Genomic DNA, 22,448 nt, shown 5'->3' with positions numbered 1-22,448 from the left:
TTGACTTTGGTCTCCAGACTTTTGGTCTCCAGAACTGTGGGTCAATACATTTCTGTTGTTTTAAGCCACCCACTTTGTGGAAATATGTTAACACAGCCCCAGGAAACAAAGAGAGAGAGCTATGGCCTCTCAAACACACCCTCTAGAATAAAGCAGCATGCATTTATTTTCTGAGATGAAAACAAAAAAACAAAACAATCAGTCTCAGCCCGTGGAACTCATTTTTCCTGAGATGTACCAGACCCACCCATGGCCATTTCTTAAAGTCCAGCCAGACCCATTTGTAATAATGTCTGCAGCAGAGGCCTTGCGGGGGAGGCTATTTATCTGGAATTAAAACCGTGCTCACCATATTGAGGCCCCCATGGTTTCACATGATTTCTGCATTTTATTTTATTTTTTTTGCACTTTATTCCTCAGGGACAGAATGAGGGGGTGGAGGCCCTTGGTTCCCAAGCAGCCTGCAGGGCTTTTCATTTCCTATTTCCTGGACGCTCATAACATCCTTGATATCCTCCCCAAGCACTACTTTTGCTATAAAACTTTCTTAACCCTTCAGGCACGGATTCCTAGCCCCCACGCCAAGCCTCTCAGCCTATCCTGGTGGCCAGGCTGCTGAACTTCCCACTCTGATGACTGACTCCCCTGAGCTTCATTGTTTATCCTCTGGAATGATGATTTCATGTCTCCTGTCTGTGAGTTGCAGCTTCTCTCCTGGTAGCGGAGGCCCGTGATTTATACCCGTGTTATATAGGAAGCAGTGCATAGGTAGACACTCACTGGGCTAGCCAGTCACTGGTCCCGGCCCAGACTTTGTTCTCTGCTCATCAGTGGAGGACTATCTACTTGATGTGACTTCTCAGAACATTGCCTCTTTTCCCATCCACCTGTCAGTCTGCAGGACATTTTACTCATGGCCAGCCCCTCCCGTGGTGCTGGAGCTCAGGACAGAAAAGATGCTAAAACGAAGAAAATCTCATTCTAGAGAAAGGGTGACAATGCACTCCACTGAAATTTCTGGGCTAACTGGATTTCTGATATCCATGCTGAGGTAGGCTGAACCATGGCCCCCCAAAACATATCCACATTCTAATTCCTGGGACCTGTGAGTGTGGTTACCTTATATGGAAACAAGATCTTTGTAGATGTAATTAAGTTAAAGGTTTTGAGATGGGCGGAGTAGCTTGGATTATCCAGGTGAGCCCTAAATGCAATCACATGACTCTTAGGAAAGCGAGACAGACGGAGATTTGACACAGACACACAGAAAAGGTGACGTGACAACAGAAGCAGAGATTGGAGTGACGTGGCTACAATCCAAGGCACGCGAACAGCTAGGCAAAGAATGGATTCTCCCCTGGAGTCTCTAGAAGGAGTCCAGCCCTGCTGACACTTTGATTTTAACCCAGTGCTAACAGATTTTGGACTTCTGTCCTCCAGAACTGAGAGAAAATAAATTTCTGTGGTGTTAAGCCACCAGGTTTGTGGAAATTTGTTATAGCAGTCACAGGAAATTAATACACATGCTATTCTTATTCTCCAAATTCAAGATTAATAATTGACCAAACATAAGGGGGACTTCCAGGAGGTGTTTGCAAAGCGTGTGCTTCAGGAACTTTGATAGCAAATTGATAGCACATTCCTACGGCTGTCTTGCCAACAAGGGGGTCTCCGGCAACAGAGGGTTAACACTTTACATGTATGTCCTGTATCATTCCTTACAGGGAAAGGACTATTCAATTCTAATTTTTAAAAATCTCCAGTATAACACAGTGATCTGGTAGGTGCTTAACACATATTTGCTGTTAATGCTGAAGATGGTCATTACTTTTAGGATTTGTTTATAGCTTAGCATTCTAGAAGCTCCGCTGCCTTCAACTTCATGGTATATATGTATCCATATTTTAAAATTTAAGGCCATTCATCAAGGTTTTGCTTTCCTCCAGTCAAACCCAAATATTAATGAACACTGCATTTTACTGTCCATATATCATTGCCACCATGTGAGAAAGAAAATTTGTCTGCCAATTAGCACAGCAGAATTGAAACGAGTTGTTTTTAATCTTTTGGTGATGAAAACTTGGAACAACTGCCATATGATGTGAAGTAGCAGGTGGGATTAATCATTAGTGTTTTCTCTCCCTCCCTCCCATGACGGTCACAATAGATCTTGATTTGGATGGTGCCCATGGCCAGGCATCTCAGGTTCTTGACAGAAACCAATTAAGGGCAAAGCAGGAAAAGGGCACTTGTCCATTTCAGATCATAATCAGAAAGGAAGCAAATGCAATAGAAACTTTGCATAGCACACAAAATAACCTCAGCGAGAAGCCCATAAATCTAATCCAAGAAAACCAGTTTACAAACCAAAATGCCAATTAGAAATTAGAATTTAATCTCTCTAGTGAAGAATTGGGTATCCCCCTGCATTCATTCTTCAGGGTTTTACCTACGGGTGAAGATATGTTCAGTATCGACACCTCTCTTGTTTCTATCTCCTTCAGCTCTTATAGTTCCAGGTCCTTAAACTTCAGGCTACAGAAGCTGGGATAGTCAAGTAGTGATGGAGAAGGGAATTTGGACATCACTGAGTCTATTTCTAATAAACACATCAGTTTTTAAAGTCGTCGTGTCGTTTCTCTCGACACAGAGAGGACCTCTAAATATATTTGTGGAGCTGGATTTGGGGCATGTGAACATAACTTTTTAAAAGTTTATTTCAATTCAGCAAATGTTTATTGAGCTCCTCCTCTGAGATATCCATTAATGAAGACACAGCCCCTCCTCCCTCACCTGGGAGACAGACAGGTGAAGATTTGTGCCTTTTGATGTGATACATTGAAGCAAGAGTTTGCAGTGTTTCCTGGGGGAGACTATCCTTCAGACAAGAATCAAAGGATGATTCAGCATTTGCCAGGCAGATGGGAAGGAGGAACATTCCAGGCAGAAAGACAGACAAGTGCAGGCCTGGTATAATGGAGCAGAGGAAATGGGTGTGGGCCTGGGAGGGTAAGACTGGAGAGGCAAGTCAGGTCACGAAGGGCCTTTGAAACCATGCTCAGGAGTCTGGAATTAATTCTAAAGATCAGAGCACTCAATCTTGGCTGCACGTGGGATCACCTGGGAACTTTTGAAAAACAATTAATGCCCAAGCCCCACCCCTGATCAATGAAGCCACCTTTTGTGAGGGTGGAACCTGGGTATTAGAATTTTTTTTAAATGCCCTAGGTGATGCTAATGTCTGCCCAGGGTTTCGAATCACAGCTCTAGATAAGAGGTCTGCAAACTTTTCCTCTAAAGGACCAGATTGTGTGCCGGACAGACTCTGGGGAAACTACTCAATCCCGTACAGGCACACCTCATTTTCTTGTGCTTCGTTTTAGCGCACTTCCCAGATGCTGCGTTTTTACAAATTGCAGGCAAGGCCTTCCACCAGCGAGAAAATTGACTCTCTTTATTGTGCTACTCGCTTCACTGCGATGGTCTGGAACCAACCTGCGGCAACTCTGAGGTGTGCCTGTACTGGGAAAGCAGCGTGGACAATGTGTAAATGAGTGAGATGGCTGTAGTCCAGTTGTTTATATGTCTTGTTGTTGATATACAGTAGTTCTTCCTTAACCTCAGCCTCGCTTTCTGTGGTTTTAGTTACCTGTGGCCAACCTCGATTCAAAAATAGTAAATGGCAAACTCCAGAAATAAACAACTCATAAGTTTTCAATTTCGGGCCATTCTGTGTAGTGTGATGAAATCTTGCGGGGGCCCAGGATGTGAATCATCCCTTTGCTCGGTGTCTCCATGCTGTGGACCCTACCCACTTGGTAGTCACTTAGTAGCCATCTGGGTTACCATATCTACTCTCGCAGGATCTCAGTGCTTGTGCACATGTCACCCTCATGTTACTGAATAATGGCCCCAAAGCTCAGGAGCAGTGATGCCACAGAAAGGCTGTGAATTGCTTCCTGTAAGTGAAAAGGTGAGTACAGCATAATAGGGTATTTTGAGAGAGAGACCACATTCACATAACTTTTATTACAGTATAGTGTTATAATTGTTCTATTTTATTATTATTACTATTATTATTGTTAATCTCTTGCTGCACCTAATTTATGAATTAAACTTTATCATTGGTGTCATGCAGGGCAGCCTGCGGGGTCTCAGCTCCCGCTCCCCACATAAGAACGCAGGACATGGTGAGGCCAAAAAGGAACACCCACGGAGCCATAGGTAGGGGAGTCATACTACTAAATTCTCGCAGGCGGCATCCACCTCTCTGCAATCCGCGCTTGCTGGCTCAGCCACCATCTTCTTGCTAGCCCCCATTTTCCTGCTAGCGTAGCCACAGCAGTTATATTAGTGGCCAATGGCTCACTGGTTACAGCTGACAGCAACTGCCAGAGCTGATGGCCATCCAATCACAGTTGATGGCCATTTACTACCTGAGCCAACACCTTTCCACGTGAGGCCGAGAGCCTGGAAACTGCTCTCTGGGGCTCTGTCCCCACAATTGATATGCATGTAAAGGAAAGAACAGAGTATATGTAGGATTTGGTACTATTCATGGGTTCAGACATCCCCTAGGGGGGCTCTTGTAACACAAACCTCATGGATAAAGGGGGACTACTGTATTATATTTACTAAATAATATATGAATCTATTCTCACTGTAAAGGGATTGAAACATTACAAAGCTCGTCTTTTTTGTTTCCCTCATTCATTTCTCAGTCCCCTTCCTGGATAACGGCTGTTATCAATGGATGTGTCTCCTAGAACTTTCCAGAACTTTCTCCTTGCATTTTTTGTGCATCTCTATCTACTAGAAAGAGATTGTTTTATAACATTGAAAAATTATTGTTCTTAAACTTGCTTCTCCCCCCCCCACCACGTAATAATATGTCTTGGGATATTTCCCTCAGCAGCAAATACAGTTCTAGCTCATTTTAGTTGTTGCCTAGCATTATAAAATATGAAAGTACCATAGGGCATTGAACCTTTTCCTGATAGAGGTTGACCTGTTTGAAATCACCGACGTTAAACTATCTCTGTCCCATAAAATGGAATTTTCAAGTGGTTCAACGTAATCATTTGTGTCCAATTTTTTGCCTTTCCAAGCATGATGGCCACAGCACCTAGCAGTGGGAGATCCTGTTTCCCCGGGTCGGATTCTGGGATGTGGAATGGTTGGGACCCTGAGGCTGTTTGTTTGGTAGGAGTCTTTGGTTAAACCACAGACACGAATTCTGGCAAGTGTCAGCAAGAAGCAGAGTTTGTCAGTGGGCTATGGGGCAGCTCACAGGTCAGAGAGGACGTCAGAGATGTGCGAGGCTCTGAACCAGTCAGGCCCAGACAGTGTCCATTCAACAGCCTCTCAGGGGACCACCGTCTGACGAATAAAAGCTGAGCTTTGCTTTGGGCTTTGACTTACTCCACACTAGTCCTGGGAGAGGGGTGACATCATGTCACAGTGAAGGGAGAGGGTAGAGCGGGAGCAGTCTCCAGCGACCCTGTCAGCTTCTGTAAAGAGAGGACAAAAAAGGGAAAAAAACATAGTATAAATATCAGAGAGGAAGAATAAGAGTGCAGAACTCCTAAGAAAGTTGAGTAAATTCGCCAGGTACCAGAGCAAAGTACCAAAATCAACGACATTTTTCCACACCAGCAGCCATCAATTGGAAAATATAATTAAAAATAAAACACCAAGGAAACTATCTAGAAATTGTCTATGTAATGTGTTTTAAGAGTACTAAGGAAAAATATAAAATTGTAAGTAAGGACACCAAAGAAGCTTTAACTTGTGTGATAGCCAATGATGGCTTAATACAAAAATTATGTCAATGTCCCATCATATAATTTATAAATTTGAAGCAATATCTATCAGTATTCTAGTCCGATGTTTTGAGGAGCTCAATAAACTTTTTCCAAAATGTTCTGAAATTTCTGCAAATTTTCTGAAATGTGCATGAATGATTAATGGTCCACAACTAACTAGCTCAACTTTGAAGAAGAAAAAAAGGGCTAAAGGCACAATACTCAATATACTATACATCCATAATAATGAAAACCATATGGTTCTGGTTTTAGAGCCAGGACTGACTTCATGGGCTTGTGACCTTTGTAGTCAGATAGGGGCCCACACTTGAAAGAGCCCCAGGCTTGCTTTAAGTGTGATTTGCTGTCACCATCTTGAAATTATTAATAATTTTTAAATAAGAGAGCCTGTATTTTCATTTTGCATGAGCCCTGCAAATTATGTAGCCAGTCTTGACTAGAACAAAGATTGTTCAAAGACCAGATCAAAAATCGTTGGCTCAGAAGAATGGATTTCTGTCCAGTGGAGGACACCCTTGTTAAAGAACTGATAGATAACAAAGGGTAAATATTTCAATAACTCAATATACAGTAGAATAAGGAGCTCTTGCAAATCAGAAAAAGAAAATCCATTAAAAAATGGGCAAAAGATACAAACAGGTACTTTACAGAAAACTTTAAATGGCTGACTGAAAAAAATATACTGGTTTATATGGTAATACTGGTAATTAGCGAAACAAACATTAAAACAACAATTGGGTACGTTTTATGTCTATTAACTACCAAACATGAGATAGGTTGACAATGCAAAGAAGAGATAGGAAGCGGCATCCCTGGGGAGCACAGGTGGGGGCAGTCCCTCTGGAATGCAATCTGGTGGGATTTACATGGTATTTTGTACCTTATGATCCCGCAGTCCCACTCACAGGATTATATGCGTAGTTAAATCTTCATGTAGGTCTATACGGGGACACGTTTGAGGAGTTGTCTCCGTGAGTTTCTCTGGGTTGGAGGCCATGTATGTGTTATCACCTGGGAGTGGCTACATCTAAGATGGTGATGAATGATTATACCGCAGTCTGAAGCTCTGACTAGAAAAGCACCATAACACCAGAAACAGTACGAAGGTAGCAATGAGGGACATATGTAGAAGCAGGAGATCAGAGGCACAAAGTCATTTCTATAAGTTAAAAATACAGTCACACAACACAAGAATACTGACAAATGAGAGGATACACATCAAACATGTAGGGGAGGAGGGCCTTTGCGGGAGGCAAAGAGCGAGGGAGAGACGGAGCAAGAGGAAAGAAAATGAATTATTTGAAATGAAGGAAAGAAGGACATACACAAACACAAACCAACCAAAAGCTTTGCAGGACCAAGTGCTAAGAATGCCATTAACTGCAACTTGATTACCGCGCCCTTCTCCTCCTAAGATTTAAAAAAAAAAAAACAAAAATTAGCTCTCTCCAAAATGAGATTCCACAAGGTTGGATTCCACAAGGTTGGAGAATTTTAAAGACACAAGTGTTTTCTCCTGGCTGTAGAAGGGGGTGGAGGATTGGAGAAAAACTACCAAGTGTTAACTCCCTAGAAGCATTTATTTTTTCAAAGAATTCAAACAGTTCATCTTTTTCAGGAACAGACCATGTAGCCAACACAAGTAGTACAACACATGTAGTACAACACAATGTACATACACCATTATCCTACCTCAATGATGAGAGGGATTGCAGATGCAAAATGTAGGCTCATGGTGGCATCTGAATATATCTGTCTCTCTTTTTTTTTCCAGTCATTTAAGTCTGATAGGTTTAAGTGATGGAAATAAGTGCCTATAAATTCATTGGAAAGTGACACACGTAAGCTAACTTTGCCCACTTCTTTTGCTTTGACATTCAGTGTACGACTCTGTTGGGAAACTTGGGAGCAATATTCTCCAAGGAAACGTGGACAGGCTGGGATCTTACAGTGAGTGCCTCTCCACCCACATTCCCTCGGGGAACTTCCAAGGGCAGTACTGCAAGCTTCATATCCTGCAGGTGAGTGCAGGGTCTGCGCACACGCTCTATAAGGACAATGGACGTCCTGATGTGGAACCCATTGCAACTCCACAAATTCCTTTTCTTCATTTAAAAAAGAAAACTTATGAGGTTTTGCAAAGAGTTCAAACTAAATTTTAAACAAGTGGCAGAAAGTTGCTTGCATGTTCTGAGGCTGGGATGTTACCGGAGACAGTTGTCCACCAAACACACAGGCCTTCCGAGGTTCCTCCTACCGTGTTGTATGGGGAAAGACTGCTGTGCGACCTTAGTGGGGAATTCAAGGTCAAGTCCCAGTCAGTGTTCCTGGGCATTAACTCCTGACTCACTATCAATTTCTGGAATACCAACCAAAGGGAAGGTAGACTTCCCATTACCTATCATCCTTTTCCAGAAAGAGAGCTCCAAAACATGAAGTTGAGGTTATCTTAGCAGATAGGCTGGGACTTTTATGAATACATCACAGAATCAGTTGACTGAGGTCCCAGGGCTCAGGATCTTCAAAGCATGTTAATTCTTTTACTGCCAGGGTGGCTGGGGGCGGGGGGTAGGGGTGGTGAGCTAGGAACAGCACAGCCTGCCATTAAATATAAAGATAAGACTTTATGCATGTCACACAACACTAAAAGAAAACACATCACTGGTTGGGTAATAACAATAGCATAAAATAACAATAAGAAATCCAAGCTCTCTGATAGTAATGCCATAAACCGGTCTTCTAATGGTTCACCACTGGAGATAGGAAGATTATCACCCAGCTCCTTTTGTCCAGCTGAGAGTTATGATGATGATGGCTTGAGGGTTGATTCAGGGTGTACAAAAGTCATATCCTGTTTTCAAAGCAGATTAGTGGTTTTGATATCAGAGCAAAAGTTCAGGCCTACACAGTCAAGGAAGTTGTATGTTTAGAAACATCCCAGGAATTTTTATTTATAATTTGATCTTGGCTTTATTGGGACAGGCATTGTTGTTATTGGCGGATTTATTAATAAAATCTTTACTTGATACCTTGTGTCCTGCTATGAAGAAATGACAAGGCAATTTTGTTGAAAATTGTAGCAGCGTTAAGTCTTACTACTGGAGAGAAAGGCACTTGGGCAGACTATGTAGCTGATTATGTAAAAATAATCAGTGTGGGTGGCTGCTTTTTAAATAATCAGCTACATTAAGCCTTGGAACATATTTTTATTTAAATCTGGGTGCGTCTGACACTCTGTGAATTCACTTGAACTACTCTGTTATGGAAAAGCCATCTCCAAAGAATTCAGCCAACTTTTCTTTTTTTAATACCTTTCTCTTCCCTTTCCGATGCCCTTACTTCACGGGCAGCAGCAGGCTTACTTAGAAACGACCAGGCACATATTCCATGAACACTGATATCTGGAATGTTGTCGCATTGTTTCCCAGGATGGCGCTGACTACAGTGTGGGCGTGTGTGTCCCCAGTTCTTGTGCCGAAGAGGATGTAACTGTCATGTCTCAGCTGGGTAAGTCCAAAACAAAACCCAGGGAACTGTTGTCTCGGCATAATTTTTTTTTTTAATTAAAGTTTATTGGGGTGACAATGGTTAGTAAAGTTACATAGATTTCAGGTGTACAATTCTGTAATGCATCATCTGTATATCATATTATGTGCTCACCACCCAGAGTCAGTTCTCTTTCCATCACCATATATTGGATCGTCTTGGCATAAAATTTGAAAAATCCCACTTCCCTGGAGCCAAGAAAGGCCATTCTTTCAGGATTGGTAAATCCTGATAAAACCAATAATTGAGGCTGATGGAGTAGGGGGAAACTAATGGAGTTTGGGGGGATGTGGCAGTTTGGGTTTTCCTTATAGTTTATGCAGTTCTAACACTAACTACCTGGAGATTGTGTTGACCTCATAGATGAAGGACTCAGTCCCACAAGACTGTCCCCTACTTCAGATGCCAGTCAGAAATAGTGGGTCCCAAGGTTACCCACACTTCTGTCTGATTTGGTTACAAATCGGGTTCGTTCCCATGGCACCCTTCTCAGGTTCGATAATTTGCTATAACAGGACAGAACTCAGGGAAACACTTTACTCACTATTAATGGCTCATTATAAAGGACAAAACTCAGTAATAACCAAATGGAAGAGCAAAGTGTGTGGAAAGGGACACAGAGCATTCATGCCTTCTTAAGGTGTCCAACTCTCAGCACTGCAGTGTGTTCACCAACCCAGAAGCTCTCTGAATCCCTTCATGTAGGGTTTTTATGGAATTTCCATTATGTAGGCATAGTTGATTAAATCACTGGCAATTGGTGATCATTCAATCCGCAACCGGCTTCTCTCCCCACAGGTCAGGGATGGGGCTGAAAGTTCCAACCCTCCAATCGCATGGCTGGTTCTTCTGGCAACCAGCCCCCATCCTCCTAGAGTGACCTTATTAGCATAACGTCAAGTATGGTTGAAAGGGGCTCATTATGCACAACAACAGATGCTGTTCTCACCACTAGCGCTCAGAAAATTCCAAGGATTTTAGGACCTCTGTAAGCAGGAACTGGGGATGAAGACCAAATATATATATTTCTTATCATATCACACTATCACACACATTATGAAACATCCTCTTTTAAATATTGATATTGCAATTAGTTTTCAATAACCTCAAGTTGTCCTCCGAATTTGTGATTATCCCTACAGCTTCCCATACGCTATCTATTTATCTAGCCACATATATTATGTGCTGTTAAAAGGAAAACTGATTGTTATAAATCAAATTCCAATTTCAATTCTTGTTGGGTAAGTCACAATTATCCTAGCAACAAAAATAAATTTGCAGAGTTCTTATTAAATTAGCATTTCAAGGGAATAAACGACTCCCTAAGTCTGAGTTAATGCTCATTATTATTTAAGAGAGTTCTCAGTTTAGCCTAGTTTTACTTAAGGCTAAGCTTGTTATTCAGAGTTGACATTAGAATAAAATGGAAGGTCAGAAACTATTATCAATACAAAGATATATTTTTTATTTATTTTCAATTACAGCTGACATATAATATTATATTACTTTCAGGTGTATAACATAGTGATTTAGACCTTTATATATTAGGTTGATGCAAAAGTAATTGCGATCACTCCATAAGCCTAGTTAGTACCCATTTGACGCCATACATTGTTATTACAATATTATTGACTATGGTCCACTATGCTATACTTTACATCTTCAGTACTATTTTAATAACTGGAAATTTGTACTTCTTAATCCCTTTCCCTTTTTCACCACATATCCCCCCAACTCCCCTCCCATAGGGCAACTACCAATTTGTTCTCTTTTGCAAAGACATGTTGATGATTCTCTGAGGAACTGGAAAAAGGAAGGGCCCTGGTTAGGGTAAGCAGAGCTGACTTGGTAGATATATTTGTGGAATTTAGTCATTACTGCCGAGGCATTTCTCTAGCATCTGCACAGACGCAGCAGATAGAAATGGGACCGTCTTTGCCCAGAGGTAAAAAAAGGTCCCCATTTGGAAAGGATTTGTCAACTATTCCTTAAAGCTTTTTGATGGAGTTGTCAATGTTTCCTCTACAGATATGGGGGCAACTAGCTCCGCAATCACAGGAGGAAGATGACTCATCTAGAGCAGGAGGGCAGGGAGTCAGCACACGGACACTGCAGCAGCTAAACCAAGAAGAAATGAGCCCAGGGTTGCAGAGAGAGAGAGGAAAAGATTCTGGGCGGGCAGAACATATTGCAAAAAGCAGCACGGTGTAGTTGCCATAGGGTATTATAAAAATGTCAACCAACAGGCTTGAGAATGAAAATACATTAGCACCAGAGTGTTGCGATTCTAGATAAAATTTGGGTGTGATGTTTACAAACCCAGTTGTAGGCCTGAACAATTCATATCTGCATATTCCAGTGTCACTTACTGTGTTCCATTTCCTAATGATTGTCGGAGAGGAAAATTTTTCCTTTTACCCTTCTAGGTTCTTTGGCTGATCGAATAATTAAATTGACCTAAGACAGATTAACAGGAGAAAAAGCAAATTTTTAATTTTGTACATATCCTTGCCCCATAAAAATATGAAACTCAAGGGCAAGTCAGGCAGTTGAGGTTTATATGGCAACCTGAAGTAAAGAATGCGATAGGGGCCTCTGGCTTCAAAGGAGAGGAGAAGAATTCAGAAGACAGTAAGAAGAGCAGGTATTGGCACTTCGATGTTTGCCTTGTCATACAGATAGGTCATTCAGATAAAAGTTATCTCTGGTAATAGCTCTTTTTCTGAGCAAGGCTCCCATCTCATTTCTTTGGGCAGTTTGGGGTGACATGTTCTCCTCCCCTTCAGGATCCTGTAACAAAGTACGATAACCTGGATGGTTAAAGATGCATCACTCTAATCGCTCTACCTCTGTCGTTATGTGGTGTTCTGCTCTGTGTGTCTCTCTGTATCCAAACTTCCCACTTTGCATAAGGACAAAAATCATACTGGATTAGGGTCCACTCTAACCTAGTATGACCTCTTATGTTGATTATATCTGCAAAGACCCTGTTTCCAACCAAATAAGGTCGCATTCAACCAAATAAGAACTTGGGGGTTAGGGCTTGATCCTTTTGGAGGGGACACAGTTCAACACGGAAAACTACCTAATACCTAGTTTCCTAGTTTGGCTAGATTATCTGAGGTCCCTTAAACACAACAGGAAGGAAGGTGAAAGGGTAGTGACTTAGTCCAAGGTTCTGGACTTAGAACATGCTTGAAAAACATTAGACAAATCTGACTGAAGTTGAATCGTGAGGCAAAGGACCTTTTCTGGTCACCGGGACAGCCAGATCTGAAAAAGAAGGGGCTTGGTTTAAGGGTCTATTAACACCGAGTTAGCAAACTTTATCTAGACTCAACTTTGAAGGGCTGCATATTTCCATTCTTAGGGACCCTCTCAGTCTGTCTCCTGTCCTGATGGAAATTTTAGAACATCACAAAGTGATTACAGTGGCTCCATTTGCAGTGGCCCAAAGCACTGGGTACTGATCTGCTTACAATGTTTAACAGTCCCTTACAATATGCTGCCCTCTTTCCTATGCTCTCTCTATTAGGCTAATTTCATCTTGCTTTGTGGATTAGAATTAGAATGATGAGGTCCCCATTGTAGAACAATGGTGTTAGAACTTCACTGGATGACTTCTTTCCCCACGAGGCTTCCCTGTGTGCTGATTGAGAAAGTGGAGCTATTCTAATAATAACTCCTTGAACCACCCACTTAATGGAAGTGCCTTTCCATTAAGGACACAACAGGAATCCAAAACACTTCACAGAATACCATTTTCTGTTCTCCGTTTAATTCAGAAAATATTTTTATATCTAGCCCTTGTGTGAGACGTCATGTGTGCAGGGGGGGGACCGTCAACACAGTTGGGAGTTCCTCATTTTGGGAAACCCAGAATTTAGAGAGTAAGAAAAGTGTGTGTGCCCGAAGCTGTTAGGAAACCCTCAGGAAATAAATGCTCAGTCTCACACTGAGTGCTAGGGGCGGGCAGACACGGAGAAGAGCTTTGGGGTGCAGGAGAAAGAGAAACACACTGGGGAGGTTGAAAGGGGGAGTTTGTAACGAGAACTTGAGTTGGCCTGTGTGAGTGAAGAGGTGGGAGGGACATGATGAATATTGGTGGGAAAAAGACCAAATAAAAGCTTCAAATAAAAGTTTCATCCTTTCCTGTGTAGACCCGGAATCTGGCACCCGGAAATATAAGTACACCTGGGAAGTGTAGACACTTAAGGGTGATTGAATGCGCGTGGGCTGCCTGTTGGTTTTATTTCCCATGGCAGGATTCAGAGCCAGGCCTGAGTGCTTTTCCTCGGTGCCGCTGGGACCTGAGCACATTGACCTGGGTCAGCAAGTGTGGTTGGACAAGTCCAGCAAACCCAACCTTCCATGGGGAGCGTCATCCCTAAGAGTCTTGGCCTGGTTCCCGGTCCAAGAGCTGCCCCACTGAGCATAGAGATTTGGTGAGCCCCATGTTTGTTTTCCAGGCGTTAACGAAATCCCACAGCCTGCAGAGCCTGCAGAGCTCAAACAAAAGAAACGTATTTCTCACATCTTTGGAGATCCAAGATGAAGGTGTTGACAGGGTTGGTCTGTCCTGAGGCCTCTGCCCTGGGCTTACAGATGGCGCCTTCTTACTGTCTTTACATGGTCCTTCTTCTCTGTGCTCACATGTCTGCGTCCAAATTTCCTCTTCGTAGAAGGATGACAGTTGGCTTGGATTAGGGAACACTTCAGGGGCCTCATTTTAACTTAACCACTGGTCTCAAGGCTCTACCTCTACATACAGCCACATTCTGAAGTACTGGTGGGGGGCTTAGGGCCTTAACAGATGAATTTTGCGGGGACCAAATTCCATCTATAACAGTCTCTTTTCAAAGTCCCTTTGAATTTGATTTTGGGACCTGGAGGGCTCAATTCTCTTCTACTCATTTTCTTCTCCTCCTGACCTTACCCTGAGGCTCTCCAGAGACTTGTGATCCACATGAGAGAAGGGTGGGTGCTTTGGAGGAAAGGGAAGAGGTGTCTACACCTGGGTCCTGTCCTGGGCGCCCAACGGGTCCTGTCCTGGGCGCCCAACATTAGAGACCCCGCCCCTGGCTTTCCTCTGGGTGTGCTCCCCATCAGGTGGGATACCTGTAGGGCCAAGAGGACATGCCCACCTGGAGCCTGCCCCTTCCCTTCCTGTTCACATTCTGAGTGTCTAGGACCCCAGACTTCCCTGCCCAGCTGGCTCCCAGCCCCCTCTAGGGAGTGACTGCAGTGGGGGTGGGGTTAAGGAGTGGAGCATAGGTTGTCCACATTCCTGCGCGTAAGGGCTTGGTGGTGTAAGAACAGAGCGTGGGAAGAGAGGAGAGGTGGGCCAGGAGCTGGGGTGTTGGGGGTGAGATTCTGTGGAGGAGCCATGTATTCCTGCCCCAGGGGGAATTGTAAGGAATGGGCCTGAGTGTCTGAAGGCCAAGGCTGCTGATGCCTTCAGTGTAACCAAGTTAACCCTTTCTCGTACCTCCCCAGGGCTGATTCACATGCCCAGACACTCTAGATGACTGATTAAGAAGACAAAATGCCAGCTGATTCCTTAAAAGTTAGAAATAGAACTTCCAAGGGGAACAGATGTGTCGGCTGGTCAGTACACTTCTTTTTCAGTGGAAGAGTTTATTTGGGAAATTCAGACACTACCAGGAAGTAACTTGGGGAGCGTCAGTTCAGAGCAAGTGGAACTGGATAATGAGGAATTCTGCTGCTCTGTGCCCTGTGGGGACCCCTTGGATGGAGCACCCTCACTCTCCCAGCCAGTGCTGAGGACACACGGACAACTCCTTGTCCTTATCCTTAACAGGTTACAGTTACGAATCACCGCTAATCACGTCTTGTTGATCTTCTAGTGGCCTTTTTGGACATTTCAGAAACCCTTTGGTCACACTCGTGGGAGCAGTGGGTGTTGGAGGTAGAAGGGACATTAGAATACAATGTGTCCAGACCACCCTTTCTTAGTACGCAGATGAGGAAATGAGACCCAGCGAGGTGAAGTGACTTGCCCAGGGTCACACAGCAAGCTGGCTCAAGCCCAAGCCTCCTGAATATAAGTCTAGGCAATGTAGTGTGGTGAGATGAGGTAGCATGAGGAAATAAGAAGACCATATCCTTCCAGTTCATACCCTTCACCCGCACCCCTAGTCTGAGTTCTGGCCCTTCCACTTAGCAGCAATAATAATAAAGACAAAAGATAACCAACATTTATTGAGCTCTTACTACATGCCAAGCACTTTCTAAATGTGTTATACTCATTGCTTCATTTAGTTCTCACAACAACCCTAGGAGGTAGGTACTATTCTCTCCATTTACCAAGGGGGAAACTGAGGCACGGAGTGATGCAGTAACTTGCCCATGGTCATATAGTAAGGGGTGGACGCAGGGTCCCAAACTGCAGAATCTGTATTCTTAACTGCTATGCTTAAGTTCATGATCTAATCCAAGGAGAATTTTTCTTGTCTGTAAAATAAGGTGACTAATAGCTACTCGTAGAGTTGTTGATGGATTAGAAATAAGGACCAAAATGTGTTTCATATCTAGTGGGCACTTAATAAACAGCAGTGTATTTTGTTACTTATAATTGGCATTGCTATTTTGTTAAACCATGCGGTGGCCCCCTACTTTTGCAGAGGATTTGGAAGTCCCTTGGTCCTGTGGTTCTCAAAGTATGCACTCTGCTTAGCAGCACAAGCACCTGGGAACTTGTTAGAAAGGCAGGTTCTTAGGTCCGTCCCATCCTGGACCTACTGGATCAGAAGCTTGCAGGGAGGAGAGGCAGGAAGAATCCATTCACCAGGCCCTCCAGGTAATTCTGAGATGGGTTATAATCTGAGACCACCACCCTCGTCTTACCACTAATATCCTTAAAACTTTCTGGCGGTGGCTGATTAGCTGTGTCTTATGTTGGGCTTCTTAGCTTCAATTTCAGACGGCACCTTTCCCTAGCTCGTGGGCTTTCATCATATTGTTCCAGCTCATGTTTCATTTGTCTCTCTGTGGGGACCTGTTCGCAAAATAGATCTGAGCTGGCAATGTTGCCTTTTTAGGACTGTCATTCCCAGTGCTGTGTGTTGGGAAAGGAAGTGAGAGTCTGGGAAGGGTGAGAATTCAGGAGACCCATGGTCCACCTCCAGCTGTGCTAAAAGTTTCTAGTTCCGTGAGTTTCAGCATCTTCGTGCCCTATTTTCCCCATAAAATCAGATACATTAAAACCCAGCTGCCCTTTTTGATGTCAAAGTTTTGTTTTGAAATAACAGATATGAAAGCTCTTGGAAAAGTATAAAGTATTTATTGCCAAGTAAAGTATTATTAATACAATCCTTTTTTTGTTTGTTTCTTGGTAGATATTTTAAGATTCAGAGATGCTTCATTTTTGGCTCCTCCTCTCTCTCTCTTTCCAATGAATTCTTCCTCGTCTGGTGGGAGTGTGGCCACATGTGCTACTGGAATGTTCCGCCTCGACACGTTTGTTGCCGTGTGTCTGTGAGTACTGGCGTCTGAGTAGGGGTGGGCATATACGTCAAGGCTGTTTTATCAACTTCCACTCACCAACGACACTTAGCCATTTCAGTCAGTGAATGATGTCTGGCCAGTGCTGCCTGTGTGCAGAGAGATCACCACTGCCCTTAAATAAGAAAATTTGCAAGTGTTCAAGGGGGAGGCTGGCCACACCCAGATATAACTGGGTTTCAGGGTCACTGAGAGATGCATCCTGTCCCAAAATATTCCTCTTCCTGTCATGTGCCCACTGAAGATTAATATCCCTTATTCGAGGCGTTGCTTCTCCCACAAACACCTCAACAGACTTGCCTGGTACTTCTTATTTGCATCGTGCATTGTTCCTCAGGAATAACTAATAGAATTGCTGGTCCTGAGTGCAAATCATTTGATAAAGTGCTTTCCTGAAAAACCTCATGTAAACTGCCCCAGTAGGAGATGTCCATATCTGTTTCATCACCCTATTACCAACATCCAAAGCCACCTTTATAAAAACCAGTACCAATTTGATAGACATATAAATTGGTTTAATTTACATTTTTAAAAGTTGGTAATGCAGGTTTTTTTTTCCTGTTCATTTATCTTCTATGTATACTCTTCACTCCCCTTTCCATGTGTGTATTTGTCGGGTTCTTAAGGATTTTTAAAGTTCATTATATAGAAAAAGGACGTGAATTCTTAGCCATATCAGCTGCAAGGATCTTCCTCAGTGTTTGGCTTGCTTTTTTGTTTCTTTCTTTATGATTACTGTTTTATAATTATAATGAGTTCAGTGAAAACCGTGAATCTTTTACTTTGTATTTGTGTATTCTCAGAAAGCTACTTCCAACCTTTAAAAGTGTTAACGACTTACCTATATTCTAGGAGGAGTTCAGTGGTTTTGTTTCTGTGGGACTGTGACCTCTATGTCTGGCTGAGGGGTTGGTGTGCAGGAAGCCGTGGCTACACATGTGTGTCTTCTCCCTGCAGCTCCCTCACCCTCCTCGGCCTCGTCCTTCCTCTGGCTGGAACTCTGTACGTGGCGGCCAGGGGGTGGAGGTCGGACCACAGGGCATCCCCTGCACACGGGACACCTTCGGCTATTTACGGGAGTCTGCCTTTGAGAGAGCTGGAGAGGAGTGAACAAAGCCACAGAATCCGATGGACGCGTCGCCTGGCCCATCTCTCACTCTCAGGAACCCCGGGCAGAGGAAAAAGTAGGCACTTTAATTAACTAAGACACTAGTGAGAGGTGATTTTGATGAATATGACATTGGAAAATAATTCCTTCCATGCTGGAGTATAGTGAATGCCCAACGGCTTCGAAATGCCAGCGTGGAGGCTGGGTCTCTGCTCTTCACAATTTAGTCTTTGTTTACCATCAGTGTGTTAAAGCAAGGTCACTAAAAATGCTGCTGTGTTTCTTGGGTACAATTATCCAGTGTGTTTTTGTGCTACTCAAAGACGAGGTCGCAGCAGAGCTTGGGTTTTACTATAGGAACCCTCTAAAGAACCATTCCATCACAATGTCTATTTTCAGTGTCTCAGCTACACAGATGCCTCATAGAAACTTCCTGGCATCACTAAGGTAGATGATTTGTAGAAACCAAAGCAGGGCCATGAATATGCAACGTAGCTGATGAGAACGTGGCAGCATGTATCTGAGCCAGAAAAAGATTACCTGGCAGAGTGCAGTGAGAGGCTGGGTGGCAGTGAGTCACACTGCGTTATGCTTTCGTTAAAAATCAACAGTATTACCTTCATTTCCACTTACTCATATGGCAAGGCAAAGAGAATGTGCGCGCACACACACACACACACACACACACACATACACACACTCACTCCCTAACACAAGAATAGCCTTGTCATGCAAATATCTTTAGAACATAAGAAAGAATTTTTGGCGGAGTCCCTTTAGGTCCTTCCTTTACTCCAACTAGGGGGATAAAAATAAGACAAAATTTCACCGAAAGAAGAGTATGAGTATGTGACAAAGTGGCTTTGGGGAATCCATCCAGTGTGGAAGGCATAGTAACACTTTTATCAGATTCTGTTTGTATCTTCGGGCAAAAACAATAACAGCAGCAATACCAAGAGAAACCCCAAATAACAAAAAATACGCATGTATCAAGATGATATAACAGAAGAGCTGAGAAGGCTTAGAGGTCCCATGCAGCCTCCTTCCCGGATTAGAAGCTGGTTACTAGCCCAGTGGTTCCATTTCACCCATCACGATGGGAGGGGTTCGTGGTCAGGCTTCCATGGCCAGTCTCTGCTACCCTGTAATTTCTACCCATGGGCCCTGGTTTCACCCTCTGGGGCCTCAGAAAATAAATCTACGTGCTCTCTTGTTTCTATTATAGCCCCATCAGATTTTGAGGACAATTATGATGGACTCCCCCAAGTCTCAGAACTCCTCAATTGTTTCTCACATGATGAGGTTCAAGAATTCTCCCTCTCTGCTCCCTGGCTGCCCTATAGAAAGTTCTGTGGTGGGCGAGGCAGAAAGAACACAAGCTTAGCAATCCCCAATCACACTTGCCTTGGTTTCTAACTCTGCTCTTCATCAGGTTTTGACCTTTAGGTACCTCAGTTTCCACATGTGTAAAATGGGGGCATATACTGGGTTTTGTGGAAGGAATTAAATGAGATAATATACTTACCTCCTCTTACTTTGTTGTTCTTTTCCTCATTCTCTTCAGTTAAGCCAGGAGATGGGGGAAGAGTAGGGGCCATGACCTCTTGCTACACTGACCACACTGAGGTCAACTGGGTTCCAGGGGGCTGCTTCTAATTGTCAAGTGGAGGGTGAGCCTACAGTTAACAAAATCCACCATTGTTGATCACCAGTAGGCGGCTGACCCATAGAGCCCTGCATTTTAAGGCCAAACCACAATATGTAGGGCAGACACACCTGGTATGGTGTGAAGACTCGGCCCCTGAACCTTTAGGTTCTTTACCCAAAATGAAATGCTCTATGATCTAAGGTTATGTTAGCTTTTTCAGCAACTTACATTTAACCATGGCCTCAAAATGGGGGGTTTCCTTGTTCTGTAGCTGTAGCAATTTTTTTTGTATACCACCAGAGTAAAATACCACATTTCTGAATGTCTAGAAATAAAAATCGAGATGGAGAGACCCCCTCTGTTCAGCGTTTTCTTCTCTTCACTTTTACACTCACCAGCAAGTCAAGTCAACCTAAGACCACGGAGTCTACTAGCGGTTTAGAGCCAGGTTGGGTATTCTGGAGTCCTGGTTCTTTATCTTCCAAATAATCACTGCATTTGCTGAGAGTGGTTTCCTGTAACAGGAGCCTGTCCTTGACTATTTAGATGAGAAAAATGTGAGCGAATGTTTGAGGACGTTGCTGTGAAGTAAATAGCTATGGATTTCAGCCCCTGGAGGTCAGGGCTCTTGCTCTGGGGTCCATTGCTTACGTGATAATAATGCAGAGACTCCAAAGGCACCGCAAAGGTGTTTACAGTCCTGTCACGGCCAGCGGGTCTCAAACTCTGGTGAGCACCAGCATCTCCTGGAGGGTTTGTCACCCCCAAAGGTTCTGACTGAGTAAGTCTGGGGTAGGGCCTGGGACTGTGCGTTTCTAACAAGGTCCCAGGAGCTGCTGAAGCTGCTGGTCCAGGGACCCCCACTTTAACAACCACTGACCCCGTGCATTGTTTCATCCATTCCTCCCCGTGTTCTTGTGCTTTATAATACTTTCCATTTACAAATGAGTGAGATGGTGAAATGGTGCTCAGAGAGGCTGCCTTCCCTATACACCAGTTCTTTTCAGAAGATTTTATAAGCTGCTGCTAGTTAAGTTGCCTCACAAGTGGAATTTAGACAGGAAAAATAAATAACAATAGCAAAATATATTCAGGATGTACTTGCCAATTTGCATTGGGCTAGAGGTTTGACAAACGTTCTCGAATCCTCCGAAGAACCCTGACAAAAAAGTGTGCTTAATTTGAAAGTGAGACAACAGGCTCAGGGAGGTGAAGAAACTTAGTGCAACTCAGCGGGGCCCAGGTCCAGTGTCTCTCCATTGCAGCCTGTGGCTCCTCAGGGGGCTGTGGGGGGCCAGGTGACACGAGGTGGGGGACTGCTGGTTGTGCTGTGGCCCTGCCAATTCCTGGTGAGTGGAAATGCCTCTACATGAGAGGCTGAGCTGCGTGCCTCCAGGCAGACACACTGAGAGAGACTCCAGCGGAAAAATCGTTACAACTGAAACCTCAAAATATTAGGTAATTACAGTCTTCCATTTAAGAAATTGATTTAGATTTCCAGGGCTTGGTTATAAGCCAGCTCTTGCTTGTGAATGAGTTTTAATTCTGCAAGGACTTCTGGTGCCCACTGTTTAAGGCCCAGAGCTATGTCCAAGAGAAAATATGAGTGTCTTAAAAGCAGTCTCTTGAATTTGGAGGCTCCCATTTTACAATTCCATCCCCTCGGTTGGCTCTTGGAATGAGTTAAATTAAATTTTTTAAAAAAGGGAATAAATTAAGTATAAAGGATTAACCATTCTTAAAGCAATAGGGCTTCAAATAGTGAGCATAATAGCTGTGACATTATCTCATTTGTTCTTCGTGATAATCCTGTGCGTGTAAGGTCTACTTTGATTCCCATTTTGCAGGTGTGGAAACTTAGGCACAGAGAAGTTAATTCACTTGCCAGAAGTCACAGAGCTCATAAGGGGCAGCCAGACTCAGAGGCGGGAGTATCTAACTATAAGTCACATCATTAGCCACTGGGCCACCTGAACTTCTGTTCTCATACTGGTACCCTGAAAGGTAGGGATGTTATTTGCGAGGGGTCCATTCTTGGGAGAGGACTAGGATGCCATTTCAAGTGAAATGCTGGCTTCCTGTGGCTTCCTAACGCTGGGTGAGCTCTCTTCCCCTCCACCCTCTGTAACATGGGACTGTGGTCAAGCATTGGCATGTGGGCACCTGAGTGAGGCAGTGTATTCTGTAGGCGGCAGTGTGGGCACCAACCTCAAGTCGAGTCTGTTAGGGAAAGTCAAGTTTCACGGGCAGGGAGACCAAGTCCAAAGGTCCACATCTAGGGCAAGAGGGGATGATGGGAAACTGAGTCGAGCAGTCCAGGGTCACAGCGAGGGAGTGTCCGGTGACAGCTAAGATCTCTAGTGTGTCCTGGCTCTTGTTTGTGGGGCAGCGTGGGGCTGGTCTGGCTTTTACGGTGGGCACCAACACATTTGCTCTCGCCCAGGATTTCTTGCAGCCGCGGACCGTGCCCTGAAATGCTTTTCTTGGCAGAAGAATGTGCCGGCCATCTGGACTACCAAGATGCCAGGAAGCTCGTGCTCCGCACTGAATGGCGTCCGAGTCCTGAGTCTCCTCTGGATCATGTCTGGGCACACCAGCCAGATGACTGCATGGCTGTCTTTGGGTACCGAGAATTGATGAGCCTTTGTGAGCAGTCAAGGAAGAGGGGGTCATTTGGGCCATAGGATGGGAGGCTGCAGCGTTCCTCATGAGCAGCCTTCCTTCTGTTTTAGAGACATAGCCGTGACCTCCCATCAGTGAGTTTCCCAGGCCGGTGTTCAGTGGCTGCTTTACCTCT

General features: G+C 43.9%; 1 protein-coding gene across 2 annotated transcripts in view; it reads left to right on the top strand.

The window, feature by feature from the left end:
- LOC308509960 (O-acyltransferase like protein-like) overlaps positions 1-22,448 on the top strand; it is a gene marked incomplete at its 5' end in the record, with an annotated part of 53,257 nt that overhangs the window by 4,098 nt on the left and 26,711 nt on the right. The window contains 5 exons of one of the 2 annotated variants that reach the window (XM_081078663.1): positions 7,707-7,846; positions 9,254-9,332; positions 16,730-16,868; positions 17,853-18,079; positions 22,095-22,274. In XM_081078663.1, the coding sequence (XP_080934789.1) occupies positions 7,707-7,846; positions 9,254-9,332; positions 16,730-16,868; positions 17,853-18,079; positions 22,095-22,274 (765 nt within the window). Of the gene's footprint in view, positions 1-7,706; positions 7,847-8,732; positions 9,333-16,729; positions 16,869-17,852; positions 18,080-22,094; positions 22,275-22,448 lie in introns of those variants that run through there. The other variant, XM_081078662.1, reaches the window with a different exon arrangement.

Source organism: Rhinolophus hipposideros (genome assembly GCF_964194185.1).
Source record: "Rhinolophus hipposideros genome assembly, chromosome: 17".
Taxonomy (NCBI): Eukaryota; Metazoa; Chordata; class Mammalia; order Chiroptera; family Rhinolophidae; genus Rhinolophus; species Rhinolophus hipposideros.
This window is presented reverse-complemented; position numbering and strand designations above follow the sequence as displayed.